Genomic DNA, 16205 nt, shown 5'->3' on the forward strand with positions numbered 1-16205 from the left:
CCACTCCATGGGACCCCCAGTGTCGATCATATCGTTTCCACACTCAGATACTCAATGAATGTTTCCTGAAATAAGTCCAATTTCAGATAGTGCTAAAATAAATATTACAATGAGGAAAGAAGGGAGAAATATTGGTGGTAGAAAAGGTTGCAATTTTGCACAATATTCAGTGAAGCATCTAACAGGCTAAGGTAATGAAATTGTGGGAGAGGCAGCACTAATACTAAGAAATTCTGAGATGAATCAATAAAGAAATTACATGAGTACACATGGAAAAATAAAAGTGCAAACAACCACGGGAGAATATGTGAGCCATTACTTTGGGGACAAAGAAACTAAATAAAATCATCATAGAAAGTTTCGGGAAACTTTCTGGGAGAGTAATAAATATCCAACATGCCGAGTATCACTCCTTCAATCAGTGGATAAATTATAATGTGAAATATACAATGGCTTGCATATAATCCATACATAGGTATATGGTAATGACATCAAAATGGTTTCAGAATACAGACAATTGCATTTTAAAAGAAGGTTGTGGCATTCAACAATGTGGATGTCGTGTAACAACAATGTTGAAGATATATGTATTGAAAACTATAAGAATTTATATTTGCTTAAAGTATAAGGTGTGGAATTCAATAATGTGCCAACAAATTTAACAGTGATATTCTTCCCCAAATGCTATTAAAGACCTACTTGATACTTACTTGAGCACAGATATTTAACCTAGTTCACAAATGTAAAGTCAGGATGGATCTATTCATAACCAGTCTTATCATTAATACTTACTTGGACTTTTCAGTACAATTTTTTTCTCTCGTTCACTTTTCCCTATCCTATCTCCTTTCCTCTCTCTCTCTCTCTCTCTTCCTCTCTCTCTCTCTCTCTCTCTCTCTCTCTCTCTCTCTCTCTCTCACACACACACACACACATATACACATGCATGTTTTCTTACACTATTTTTATTCACTTTGTGGACACAAGTAATATTATACACCCTGAAACTTAAAAATAAGTTTAAGAAAAACTCACTGTCCATTTGGTACTTAGACAAATGTAATAGAAAGGGAACTGGACTGGAGCTACATGAGTTCCTGCCATGTGCCTCAAACTCTGCCCAGTACTTTGAATCTATCATTCCAATTATTCCATAAATCAACCCCATTCTCTAGATGAGGAATCTGAGGTCCTAACTTTGCCATTAACTGTCACTCACTTCCAACCTCTGGGCTTTACCTTATCTCCCAAATAAGGTAACTGGAATTGCTCCCAAGGGAGTATCAGAATCAACTGGAGCATTTTTTAAATGGCAAATTCTCCAGTCTCTCCACAGACCTACGGTATGGAAATCCTCAGGGTGGACTCTGGAATCTGTTTAACAAGTTCCCAAAGTGACTGTGATAGTGAGCCAGGTTTGCAAATGGATGTTCACCACATCCAGGAGTGCTGCCAGTGACATAACCCCAACATTTGCTCACCTGCTTTCACTGGGTACAATTGAAAACTATCGGATAGGAAACTAAAGCACTAACAGGCCACACTTGCAAAAATTTAACAGTGCCCCATTCACTTAGAGGACCAAAATGTCCTTCATAACATGGGGTACATGGTAGCCACCAGAAAAACTGGGTGAAGTCCCTGTATGGTAGACGTCATGGCACAGCTTATAGCCAGCTAGAAAGACTGTCCCAACAGAGATCAAGAAGAACATATCAAAGACATCTCTCACCACAACTTAACCTCAAGCAGTACTGACTCACAAGGGTTTACATATTAACACAATGGAAAAGAGAGGGTGTTACAGCAAAATCTCAATAATGCTTTAGTTTTAAATCTACTTTGATTTTGGGGCATTCTGTGGGTTTGTTAATATGAAAAGAGTTCTGCAGTCTACTCTGCCTCTCCCCCCAGAAATGGTCCAGCCCCTTTCTGGATCGTACAGAGTACAGGCTAAATCACACCATGCCAATGATTCCCACACCATCACCATTTGGTATGTATTACTTAGAGTTGGTAATCATAAAATAGTAACAAGGCAGGGTTTACATATGGTTTCTCTTCTAGCTCAGGCATTCCCTGGGGAAGACACACTACATGCTCTCATATTCACCTAGGAGCTGGGGCAATCAGGCCCTTAATGGCCAAAATAGAAAGGGACTGCATCACTGAGCACCTCTGGACAACCAAGAACTTTCTTCTAATAATGACATGAAATTTATTCTCTCTACACATGTGCATGCATGCACACACAAAAACTTGCAGACCTAAAATATAGCAGGTTTGGCACTCTGAAATAGCTACCCAATTTAAGTTCACAATATTTTTGTAAAATCCTAATGGAGCTTTTAGAGTGAGAGACTGGGAGGGTCTAATGGGAGACAGACTGGTACCATGGGAAGAGCGCTAGTTAGATGGTAGCAGCAGAGGACCTTGGATTCTATTCCTGGCTCTCCTATTACTCATATAACTTGGGATAAATCTCCCTGAATTTTATTTCTTCATTTGTAAATCAATGGGATTGGACTAGCTAATCTCTCACAGCCTTTTCAACATACACATTATAGTGAAATGCCCATTGTGGTGAAATGCATTCAGTTGCATGTCTGTCAGTCAACTAGACTGATCTTTCCAAGCCTTAAGAACTATGTCTATGCTGCTGTAGCTCAGTGCATTGGGCGTCGTCCTACAGACCAAAAGGTCTCCAGTTCAATTCCCAGTTGGTCAGGGCAAGTGCCTGCATTACAGGCCAGATCCCCATTTAGGGGCTTGAGAGGCAAACAATTGATGTTTCACTCACATAATGATGTTTCTATCCCTCTCTTTCTTTCCCCCTTCCACTCTCTCTAAAAATAAATAAATAAATATATATTTTTAAAAAGAGCTATGTCTTGCGTGACTGAATACCCAACACTTGGCAAAGTACGATACACAAAGCAGATGCTTAATTAAAGTTTTTAAAATAAACCTTCATGCCCAGAGCCTGATCAAAACCATGGACTTAATCCCTTATCAGCTCCCCACCTTGTATTTTCTGTTTAAGAGGAGAATACATATTTTCAAGATCAGTTAGGTTGCTGTCAAGTAACCAATAGTGCAGGCAAACTTTAAACACTCCTATGCCATGTCTTTAGTATTGTCTCCTCATTTTTCCTCATATTGAAGATGTTTCCACAGTCCTGGCACCCGTGTTTTCTGCCTGACACATAGTGAGTCCTCAATCAATATACATTTAATGACCATATAAATGCACTAACTTTTTGTTTTGCTAGTTCTGTGAGATTTACTTGTGTATGAGGTCCCAGAATCTGTCCTCGAAGTGTAAAGCAGTCAAGGAAATAATTAGCCATCGAAGAACACTATCGTTAGGGCATTTCTGTTCATTTTAGTATAAAAGATTTTCTCAGCAAATGTGTTTTAAATGGCTAACATTGTGAATGGGACAATTGGAGCTCTATAAGTAGCCATGCTGTGGGCTGCATCATTTCTGTCCTCCCTCCTAGTTTAATTTACCAAAGAAACCAATTAGCCCTATCATTTTCCAGTATTTAAAGACAAGGCTAAATGGCCAAGTTTGCCCTACATATTCTGGGTAAGTAATGGCTCAGAGTACACAGCAGTCACACTGTATAGAAGCTAAGAGTATGAGTCAAACTAACCTAGGTTTGAATCCCAGTTTCCTTCACCTCCACTTAAGTAGCATTGAGATCTTGGGCAGGGTATTTAACCTCTCTAAGCTTCATTTCCTCTATGTAAAATGGGGACACTATTAGGACCTGTGAGATAGCATTATGCAAACTGGGCAGCAGAGTATCTGAAATGTAGTAGGACCTCAACAATGTAGGGTTTTAGATGATTCTGTCCCCACCTTCCACAAAGCTGGCAGCATTCAGGAATCATTCACCACTACCTTAGTAGCCAAGATCTGGCTAGCAGCTCCTGGCTGTATGTTTTGCTCTAAATTGAAAAGTGGGTGTCTCATGTGGTTCTGAACGTATGCACTTGAGCTTGGCAGGTATAATGTAACTAGTAATGTAGAACTGAAACCAAGCAAAGTGATGACTCACTTGCAGAAATGTCCCATCACAAATCCCATCACAAACCCCATCAGGTTTACTCATATAATCAAGGATGTAAAAAAAAGGAAAAACTGCTGGAAAATATGAATGTTTTGCCTTGCTAATGTTCATATGTAGGTTTAATTAGTGGGTTCTAGTTGGCTCTTCTGCATTTAAAGTCATTTCTTAAAATGGTAACATGATACACAAGACTGAGAACATGAGAGTGAAATCAGAATCAGAAAATTGGTGATAACCCAATTAAAGGGAGATCTAATCAATTTCTGAATCCTGGATCTTCCACTAACTATAGTTGGCTACCCTTGGGCAACTTACACTTTTACTGAGCTTCAGTTTCCTCATTTATAAAATGGAGAGAGTAGCTCCTGACTCACAGGGCTGTCACAAAGATCATGATAACTAACAACAGTGGTAATCACAGGTAACATTTACTGAAGACTTATCATGGACCAGGCACATGCTAAGTGCTTTAACACACATTATTCCCTATGAAAAAAATATTCTTTTTATCCTTGTTTTATAAGTCAGAAATATGAGGATCATAAAGATACAATGATTCACCCAAGTTCCCATAATAAGCAAATGGTGGAGCTAAAATTCAAAGTCATGCATCATGACTCCATAACCTGTGGTCTTAATGTGCTGCCTAACTCTGGGAGGTCGTTCAGCCCATCATCCCTTCCCATCCCTTGATCTTTTTCTCAGTTCTCTCCAACAGCACCTGCTACTAGCCATACTACCCCATCCCAATAGAACCCAGTTCCTCTGAAAACTGTAGCCTGGTACTCACAGTGGTGGTCAGCTTGCCTCCATTCTTCTGGACGTATTGGATGGAATCATGGATCGTTGAAAAGAGACCAAGCAGTACGTTCTCCATGTCATAGATTCTGTACATGCCATTCACCAACTCTTCCAGAGACAGAATGTATTCTCTCCAGTACTTGTCAATCTCCACCACACCTGCCATACAGCCTTGCATCACCACATTGCAGTAGCCACCGCAAGGCTTAACCATCATCAGTCCTTGGCAGTAAGAGCAGTACCACATTCTGGTGAGCATTCGGCCACAGTCCTTGCTGAACTTCAGGTGATCAGTTGTGTTGATCACTTCAATTCCGAGATTCAGGGCCTGAAGGAAGATCCTAGTAACTTGCAGTGACTTGGAAACCTGGGTCATAATAAGCTTGGGGAAGCTTCCAAAAACTTTGAGGTCACGCCTTGCCCCACGGAGGCACTCATTGATGTCCAAGGCCGACTCAGGCAGGCCCGGGTTCATTAGCTGGGTGTAGATGACTGGAAACAGGCTATCAAACAGTTCATTGACCATGTCATCCACGTTGATGTCAGAACCCAGGATGTAGAGAGACACATCTGTAAAAAATTCACCCACAAACTCAAAAGCTTGAGGGGTCAGGCTTGGATAGTTGTTTTTGAACATGGCGTTGGTGTAGTTCTTGGCATGGCGAACGACAATTTCAAAGGCCTCTGTAAAATAAGAGATAGAGAAATGCCCACAAATTAAAGCATGAAAATCTAGGGTGTAATTGAATTTGAAATGTCTCTACTGCTGTGGTGATTAAGGTCCCATTTGCCTTAAATAATTGACTCATATTGCCTTGACTCCTGCAGTTACTGCTTGTTCCTATAAATCAGTTTTCCTTCCTGAACATAAAGTCCAAACTCTGATATGTACATAAATTCTTAGACACACATATTATATTTCAAATGACAAAGGCCAGGATTCAGTTAACATTTTGGGCTCTCATGAAAATACTGATTAAAAATAGGCTAAAGGAGAAGTTATTTTTCTTTCTCACATTGATTTATTCAGTTAAAAATATATTGTATTTCATGACATTTCATTTTGTGATAGAGATAAGTATTTGACAACAAACTACATATTATATACACTTCCATAACAACTTAAGTCTGTTCAGCTTTGGAAGAGGGGCAAATTCTTATCCTAGAATAAAAGCCATCACAAATTTAATCATTTTGGTCGATTTCTCTAGATAACTTTAAAGGGAATTATCTGTTAGATTGCCAGATCTGAAAATGGAATTTATACCTTAAATGGATATCTGGATAGAAAAAAATCCATGAACTTATCCATATATTCAATATTGAAAATAACACATCTGGTATTTGCAAGCTGAACATCTGGAATTATAACTGCTAAGCTTCTTTGGTAAGTATGGCTTCCACATGGCTTAGAAGCCTTATCTACTCTATGGAAGCTACAGATTCAGGATTACATCTGCTGCCCTTACCCCTTGGCATACGGCCCAATTAGTGTCATTGGTTTGAGAGAGGAAAAATAATGTCACCAGCTCATTTCCTCCAAACAGAAACATTCCAGACATAAGTTATTCCAAATAATCAGAGTTCTACATTTATATGACAGAACAGAAAATAACCACAATAATAGATTTTTTGAGAAATAAGACAGTTTAAAAACAAACAAAAATAACCAAGAGTCCTGAGACATTTAAAATTAACTTGGCACTCTCATTTCTTTCCAAAGTGCAAGGGTCCATGACAGATGCACTCCAAATGATGCCAATTCATGAGCCTTGAAAAATCATTTTTTTTACCACTTTCAGACTGCTAGGAAGACTGTATGTACTCCAACAGCTCCTTGGGATCACTTAGTCCAGCATCTCAGTCACCTGTGGCAGAAGTGAGCTCCAGGATACGCCACCCTCATCTGCCCAAGATCTTCTACAAGGTAGAACATGTTTGCTAGATTTTCCCCTTGAGCTCATGACTTGCCTTGCAGTGTTGAGCAGATGCCATTGCAATTCTACTGGGCTTCCAAGTTCACTTGAGAAAATTAATTTTCATTTCTATCAATTGCTATATGTTCATATTGTTTTGTTTAGAACATTAAGCAATTCCTGGAAAGTTTATCTATCATCTAACAATCTCTGCCCAACTCCATATTCTACTTTAACTTCAATCCTTGAGGCTAAAGGTTTAATAAGGCCAAGAAGTCATATAGCCCAAAACAAAGGATCAGTTAATGAATCCTATAAAATCATCAGAAATAGGGAGATTTAAAACCACTCATTCATTTTTTATTTAATATATTTTATTGATTATGCTATTACAGTTGTCCCATTTTCCCATTTCACTCCCCTCCACTCTGTACACCCCCCCCTTTAGTTCATGTCCATGGGTCGTACATATAAGTTATTTGGCTTCTCCATTTCCTATACTATTCTTACCCTCCCCCTGTCTATTTTCTACTTACCAATTATGCTTCTATTCCCTGTACCTTTCATTCATTTTAATTTTAGCTAGTAATCATTTACTATATATTAGGTGCTGTGCTAGGTACTAGGTATATATAAGTGCTGGGAAGATGCAGGTAAATGATACACCATACTTATATTAAAAATACTCAGGCTATATGGTTTGCATTTCCAAGTATATTATAACACCTACTTTTGCAACAACTTTCAGATTTAGTATTGGAACCCCCATTTTATAGATGATGAGATTGAGACTCAGCAGACTTTAAGCAATTTTCTAGGATCACAAAACTTCAAAGTAGTAGTCAACTCAGACTACTGTTGCTCAGCAATGGTTACATTTTAGCTGCACTCGGCAGTATAGCCAACACATAATTTCAAAAACCTTTGTAAAAAGTTAAGTTCTTTTTAAAGTTCATTATCATTCCATTGACCTCTTCTTTATGAATGGAAATGTATTAGGAGAGATTGCAGTCCAAAGACCAACAAAGCACCGTCATACCTTCACGTTTGGCTTAGGGAAGCATAAGAGAAGGAACACTGGTACTGTGATGCCATCCTGTAGATCTCAATCATGTAAGCTACCCTAAATTGCATTTTAGTCAAGGCAGATTTCATCTCTAGCACAGGGCATTGGTTCTCTAACGTGCAGAATATATGACAGTGAAATTCCATAGACTACACTGCCATAATCTTTTTTTTAAAGTTTCTGTTACTAGCACTGTCGGATCAATAGAAAAAAATTACAAAAGATCATGAACTCTTCTGCAGAAAGAGTAACAATGCACACTGCAGTGGGGGAAAAGGCCAGGGGTTCATATCTAACCTCAAGCTCACATGTGCTCCCTGCTCCAACTTTCACAGCTCAGAATCCATTCAGCACATCTCTGGGTTTTAATCAATTCCTTTACTTCTCTATCACAGGGCAACAGACCAAACCAAAACCACTCAAGCAAAGGTTCCTTGGGGACTTATAGGAACTAACACCAGGTGAAAAGTGATGCTCAGCTTGAGGTTGGCAATTTGAAGTTTCATGGAATGAAGCCAAAGGCTTGAATTACTGCAAGGAAGTTCGGCTCATTGATTTCTTTGGTCAGATAATAATATACCCTTAAGGTAGGGGAGGTTTTCCTCTGTCTTTTTCCCAGGAAGAGGTCAACAGTTATGTCCAGCAAAAAATGGAACAGTATAAAATCAGAAATATTATGAAAACTTTGGCACTAACAGGAAAAAATCTAAAAAATTAGAAAATTGTCTAAAAACACAAAAATGTTTTACAATATAAGTGATACAGATACATAAATCTAATAAATTGAATTAATGAACATTGAAATATAGCAAGGTTTCTAGATTTGTTAATGCCCCCATTACCATCTCAGTCACCACTGTTTGGACGCCCTCCATAAATTATAGTGCTCAAAAAGGGACACAATTCTCCAGATGTACTTTGATATGTGAAGTATGCAATGAGGCTATTTCCTCCCTTTAAATGGTTCGACAACTTCTACTTCCCCCTGCCCAGGGCATAGAGCATATCACTGTAGCAAAATGATTGGATTGCCCTTAATATTTGGTGCTGATGTTTCTGTATTCAAATCTACACAGAAAGAAATGTGTTTTCATGGAACTTTTCCGTAGAAGTCTGGACATTTTTTAAAAGGAGAATATACTTGTGGTTGGAAAAATAAGAATAAGTGAAGCATTGAGTTCCCATCAAGCCCTTCAGGATGAAGTAGTCCTTATAAGAAGAAGGTTACTTTTTTCAAGGCAGTTTTTTCAGCATTGTAAAAATGGTAAATACTTTAGAAGAACTTTTTAATTTGTAGGATAAACGCCACACAGTGGGTTGGGTTCCAAAATAGTCCCTGTTTTCAACCATTTGTACCTTAATTTAAAAAGAAAACTAAATTTTTGAGGTGCCAGCAATGTACACGTAAGGATCTGTAATAAATTTGCTCACATGTGTCTTCTCATTTAACTTTAACATAATCATATGTGTTTGGAATTATTTTTACTTAGGGGAAGAAACAGGCAGAGACAGGTTAAGTGACTCACACAAGATTAATACCTATAGTCAAATGCTAGGGCCTGAATTTGACCGTAGATCAGTCTAACACCAAGACCATTGCTAATTCTACAACATATTTTAGCCTTCAAAACTGGATGTTGGAAACTTCTAGTCTCAGCTACAACATATAAAGAGCTTGTATGTCATCATTCCCATTCCCAACAACAACACAACAAAATAGCTGAAGAAGCTGAAAACCAACGGTTTTTCTTATACCGATCAGGGAATTAAGATCATAGGGCAAACTTCTACTCTGAAATCTAGGAAGACAGACAAATCACAGAGAATTATGGCTGAGATCAGCTTACCTGAAGCAGAAGCTGCTGGAGTCATAAACTAGTATGAACACTTAAATGATCATTTTGACAAGCTGATAGAGGCTGAATATGGACAAGCTTGAGAGATAAAAAAAACTCCTGGGTCCCCAGTCTAGTAGGTCCCCTATACTCCTATGGGATTTACCTCTAGAAAACAAAGTTCTCATGGTAAAGGTATAAGAAAAGTCTCCTTGTTTTCCAGGCGGGGGGGGGGGAAGAAAAATAATAATTTGGAAATACACCATGTACATTTCTCCATAACAAATGCCTGTCCAAGGGACACAACTTTACCAAAGCCTAATTCCTAGGAGAAGGGCACTTAGAGAACTCCACCCCTCCAGCCTTCCTGTCATACCTACAGGGCCAAAAGGATGCTCAAAGACTTAGGCCCATTGAAAAACTAAGATCAATCATAAGATTATAGACCATTTCTATTCCCTTCATACCTTACCACTCAAAAGACACAAACCATATTTAAGAAGAAAGTCCTAGGGAAACTCCAAAACAACAGGTGAGGGAAAGAATAAAATAAGAACACCAAAGAAAATTAAGCCTCTGGCACCTATAGCTACAGCAAACATTAAATAGCCCACCTTCTATTCAGATTCACATAAAACTTCACACTGAAAGTCTAATGACTTCAGTTCCTATTACCCAATAATACAATGTTTTACATCCTGCTCTCAACAAACAATTACAGGCCATGCTAAAGGCCAAGAAAATGTCTGAAGAGACAAACCAATGATCAGAAGCATACTAAGATATGACACACGTTTTAGACAGGAAACTTAAAATAACTATTATAAATATGTTAAAGCCTCTAATGGAATAAATGGACAACACACAAAAACAGATGGGTAATATAAATATAGGGGTGGGCAAAATTAGATTTAAAGTTGTATTGTATTATGGATACAATGATAAATCAATAATACAAGAACAAACACTGTGGCATACTCACAACTGTAAACCTACTACAGAGATGAAAACTCTACAAAATATAAAAATAAATGCTAGAAATTAAAAACATAAACAGAAATAAAATATGCCTCTCCTGGCTCATCGGATACTGGAAACAATCACAGAAAAAATCAGTAAGGTAAAAAAAAAAATACCAACAGAAACTTCCCAAACCAAAATGGGGACAGAAAGAATTAAAAACAACAACAACAACAAAAAACAAAAACAGCAAAGAATATCCAATATTTGTAAGACAAATTCAAAAGGTGTAAATTGCATGTAATTGCAATTCCAGAAAAAGAAGGGACAACAGAGAATAAAAATATTTGATATTATAACAGCCAAAAATTTAACAACATTTATGATAAACATGATTTACTGGTCCAGGAAGCTCAGAAGACAACAGGCAGGGTGGATATCAAAATAATTACTCCTAGGCATATCATATTCTAACTACAGAAAACCAAAGACAAGGAAAAAATCTTCTGAGGAGTTAGAGGAGGGGAGGGAAACTATCTTACTGATATATCAAAGAATAAAGATAAGGATTACGTGGAACATCTCGACAGAAACCATGCAAGCAACGAAGGAGAGAAGTAAAATATTTAGTGCGGAAAGAAAAGAAACCACCAACCTAGAATTCTGTTTCCAGAAAGATTATCATTGAAAAGGGAAGAAGAACCCTGGCTGGTGTGGCTCAGTGGATTGAGTGCTAGCCTGTGAACCAAAGGGTTGCCTGTTCCATTCCCAGTCAGGGGACATGCCTGGGTTGTGGACCTGGTTCCTAGTGGGGGGTGTATGAGAGGCAGCCACACATTGATGTTTCTCTCCCTCTCTCTCCCTCCCTAGACCTCTCTAAAAATAAATAAAAAAATATTTTTAAAAAAGAAAAGGGAAGAATAAATAAAGACTTCCTTAGATAAAAATAAATAACTAATTTTAATTGCAAAAAATGTTAAAGCCACATTTCAGAAAAATTATGTAAGTCATAGAATAGGATCTACATAAAGAAAAGAACATCTTAGAAAGAATAAAGGTAAAATAAAATATTTTCTTTTTAAAATATTGACCTAATAGATAACTTTTTGAAAGTAATAATAACAACAATGCATTTAGTTGTTATAGCATATACATAAGGAAAATAAAGTGACAGCAATGTTATAAGGCATGGGAGGGAGAACTTGGGAATTCTCTGTTACAAGGTACCCATACAACCACTGAAGCAATATAGAGTTAGTTGGAAGTAGACTTAGAATAGTTAAAAGTATATATAGTGGAAAATTTAGGAAAACCACTAAAAATTTCCAAAACAGAGCATAATTGATATGCTAAAAGATGAGAAAAATGGAACCCAAAAGTTATTCAGCTAAAACCTGAGAAGACAGAGAGGGGAGAGGGAATGGGGGCCTGGGTGAAAGAGGTGAAGGGATTAAGAAATACGAATTAGTAGTTACAAAATAATCATAGGGATGCAAGTAAAGCACAGGGAATATAGTCAACAATGTTGTGATAACTATGTATGGTCCAGTTGGGGTATTGGAAACATTGAGGAAAACACTATGTAAAGCATATGATGTCTAACCACTAAATCTGCACACCTGAAACCAATATAAATTAAAAAAAAAACTATAAAGAGATGGATTAAACCTTCTGAGAAAAAAACACAAGGCAGAAAAACAGAGGAAGATGAAAAACAACCATAGCAAAGAAGTGCAATGAATATAAAGAAGTTTCAAATATGGTAGATGTTAATCCACTAACACCACTATTCACTTCATTTATTTTTTTATTGTTGTTCCAGTACAGTTGTCTTCATTTTCTCTTCACCACTCCCCCCATTCTACCCATCCCCACCTCCCACCCTCAATCCTACCCACCTTTGGCTTTGTCCATGTGTCCTTTACATGTTTATGAATGGTTTAAATATACAAAGTATGAGATAGAGATTACCAAAGTAAATATAAAAATAAGACCCAACTACATCCTGCCTAAAGTATAAAGATATAGATAAAGGGATGGAGAAAGAAATAACAGGCTAACATTAAGGAAAAAACTGGGGTAACAATCTGATTGCAGACTAAGCACACTTCGGAAGAAAGAATATTAGCTGGTATAAAAATGAGCATTACATGATAAAGAGGTAAATTTTCCAAGGAGACATAATCCATAATGTGTATCTACCTAACAACAGAATATCAGAATATGTGAGACAAAAAAAAGATAAAATTTTAAGGATAAATATACAAATCCACAGTTATGTTGGAGACATTAACACTCCTCTCTCAGTAACTAACAAATCCATAAGGCAAAAAATTAGAAGGATATTGTTGAACCAAATAGCATCATCAATCAAATAGATCTTATTGACATTTATAAAATACTTTATCTACAGCAGAATATACATACATTCCTCTCAGGATCATATGAAACACTCACCAACATAGACCATACTCTGGGCCACAAAATATATTTGAAATATTGAAAAACATAGAAACTATAAAAAAGAATGTTCTCACACCACAATAGATTTAAATTACAAATCAATAACAGAAAGATAACAAGACATCATCCAATCATTTTAAAATTAAACAACAACACATCTACATAGCACATGAAATAAAGAAGAAATCACAAGTGAAATTTTAAAATATTTTAACTAAATGAAATGATAATACAACTTATTAAAGTTGGTGGGATATGAAGAAAAAAAATGTTTTGAGGGAAATTTATAACACTGAATGCATATATTAGAAAAGAAAAAAGGTCTCAAACCAATAATCTAAGATCCAATCAAAGCAGACTAGAGAAATATGAGCAATATACATCCAAAGCAAGCAGAAGAAATGAAATGATAAAAATTAGAGCAGAAACCAATGAAACTAAAAAAAGAAAGTCAATAAAGAATTCAATAAAATAAATGTTAGTTATTTGAAAATATCAGTAAAAAATTTTAAAATATCTATTCATGTGAATCAAGAAAAAAGGAAAATATAATTTATTAACCTGAGAAATAAAACAGGGTTCATTACTACTGATTCCATGGGTACTGAAATGATAATACATGAATATTAAAAAAAAATATATGCCCACAAACTTGATAAGAATTGTTGAAATGCACCAATTCCTTGAAAGACAAAAACTACCAAACCTAACACATGGAGAACAGATGATCTGAACTGACCTATATTTATTAAAGAAATTGAATATATAATTAATAACCTTCCCAAAGGAGAGCACTAGGCCTAGACGGTGTCATGAGTGACTGTACCAAACATCTAAGGAAGAAAGGGCACCAATTATCTTCAATCACTTCCAGAATTTAGAAGTGGAGAACATTTGCTAACTCATTCGGTAAAACCATTATTACTCTGGTACCTAAAGCAGATAAAGACCTAAATATCTCATGAACATAAATGCAAAAATACACAAAATATTAGCAAATACAATCTGACAATGTATACAAAAATTATACACCATGACCAAGTGGGATTTAATCCAGATATGCAAGTTTGGTTCAATATTGAAAACTCAGTTAATATAATCCTCACCATATCAATAGGGTATCGAAGAAAAATCAGTTAATAGGCTATAGAAGAAAAATCAGTTAATATAATCCCTCACCATATCAATAGGCTATAGAAGAAAAATTAAATGATCATATCAACAGGTGCAGAAAAAGTATTTGCAAAAATACAACACCATTCGCGATAAAAATTCTCAGAAAATGAGGAATACAGGAAAACTTTCTCCCCTTGGTAAAGTATATCCACAAAAAATTTACACTTAATATCATACTTAATGATGAGAAAATAGAGGTTTCCCACCTGAGATTCGAAACAAAGCAAGCAGGTATCTCTCAACACTTGTATTCAACATTGTACTTAAAGTCTTAGTTAATTTAATAAGACAAGATAAGGAAATCATAGGTACACAGGTTGAGAAAGAAGAAATAAGCTGCCTTTTTTTTTTTTTTCACAAATGACATGATTGCCTATGTGGAAAGTCTCAAAGAATTGACAAAAAGTTATCCTTAAGAGACTATTAAGAGACTCTAGCAAAGTTGTAGGATACAAAGTTCATACAGAAGTCAGTTGCTTTACCAGCAATGATTAATTATTGATATTCCAAATTGAAAACACAATGCCATTTACATTAGCACACAAAAGCAGGGAATGCTGATGTGAAATTCTAACAAAGCATATATCAATGAACATGTTCATATCTACGTTCATTGATAGAAACACTCAATATTATTAAGAAGTTAGTTCTTCCCAGGATGATCTAAAGATTCATTGGAATCCAAATAAAAATCTCTGCAGTTATTTTGTGGTTGTCAGTAATAAAGTTTGTATGAAAAGTCAAAAGACTCAGAATAGCCATCTGATGAATAACAACACCAGAGGACTGGTACTACTAGATTTCAAGAGTTCCTATAAAGTTACAGCAGCCAAGACAGAAATTAAAAATGGAACTGCCTTATGACTCAACTATTCCACTTCTCAGTATATATCTGAAGAAAATCAAAACACTAATTTGAAAGGATATATGCAACTCTGTGTTCACTGCAAAATTATTTACAATAGCCAAGATGTAAAATTAACACATGTGCCCTTCAATAGACAAGTAGATAGAAATTTATGGTCAACATAGTGGCATAGGTAAACATGGCTCACCACTTCTCACAACCACATCAAAATTACAACTAAAACATAGAGCAACCATCACTCAGAACCATCAGAAATTGAGTTGAATGAAAGTCTGGTAACTACATAAGTAAAGAAATCGGATTCATCCAGACTGGTAGAAGGGGTGGAGACACTGAACAGGCTGATCCCCTCATCCACATGTTGTGGATAAAAATTTGGAAAGGATATCCTGGGTGTGAGGAGTCCCAGTGCCACATGAGGATGCACAGCCCAGGGTTCCAATGTCAGGAAGACAAGCCCCCATAACTTCTGGTTGCAAAATGCAGTGGAGATTGAATTGACAGAAGATATTTCTTGAGTCCCAAGCAGTTTCATTTACAGAACCCACACACAGACTTATTCAGACTCACTCCTTCTGAGCTCTACTACCAGGGTTGCAGCTTGAAAGACACAGCTGGTACAGAGGGAGAAATGTAAGTGTCTGGCATTAAGGTGGGAACTGGAGGACAGTTTTCTCCCAAACAGAAAGGTGGGCAGAGGCCATTGTCCCTTTTATGAGCCCTCACCCCACAGAGCCACAGAGCTCGCAGGCAGGTACCATATCTAACACACCATTAACCTGGCTAATATTGTTTGTCCCACCTCAGAGATCCTCTGAGATCCTCTGAGATCCTTTGAGATCCTCTGAGACTATGACCCTCCCAATTTATGGGCCTACCCAAGTTGTTAACTGTGACTTTTCCATATGAATGGCCAATCTTGGGTCAAGTATCACAACTTCCTAAATCTTCTCAAACAATGGTCAGTCTCAGAAAGCTCCTAGCCCCCATACTTCTTGCTAAGTGGCCCTAGGCCCAGAACTAGCAACAGCTAGACTAGAT

General features: G+C 36.9%; 1 protein-coding gene across 1 annotated transcript in view; it reads right to left on the reverse strand.

Annotated features, from left to right (window-relative positions):
• Positions 1-16205, reverse strand: part of GPC3 (glypican 3) — a 447256-nt gene that overhangs the window by 202691 nt on the left and 228360 nt on the right. The window contains exon 3 of the mRNA XM_028522481.2: positions 4870-5564. Within this exon, the coding sequence (XP_028378282.1) occupies positions 4870-5564 (695 nt within the window). The remainder of the gene's footprint in view (positions 1-4869; positions 5565-16205) is intronic.

Source organism: Phyllostomus discolor, chromosome X (assembly GCF_004126475.2).
Source record: "Phyllostomus discolor isolate MPI-MPIP mPhyDis1 chromosome X, mPhyDis1.pri.v3, whole genome shotgun sequence".
Lineage (NCBI taxonomy): Eukaryota > Metazoa > Chordata > Mammalia > Chiroptera > Phyllostomidae > Phyllostomus > Phyllostomus discolor.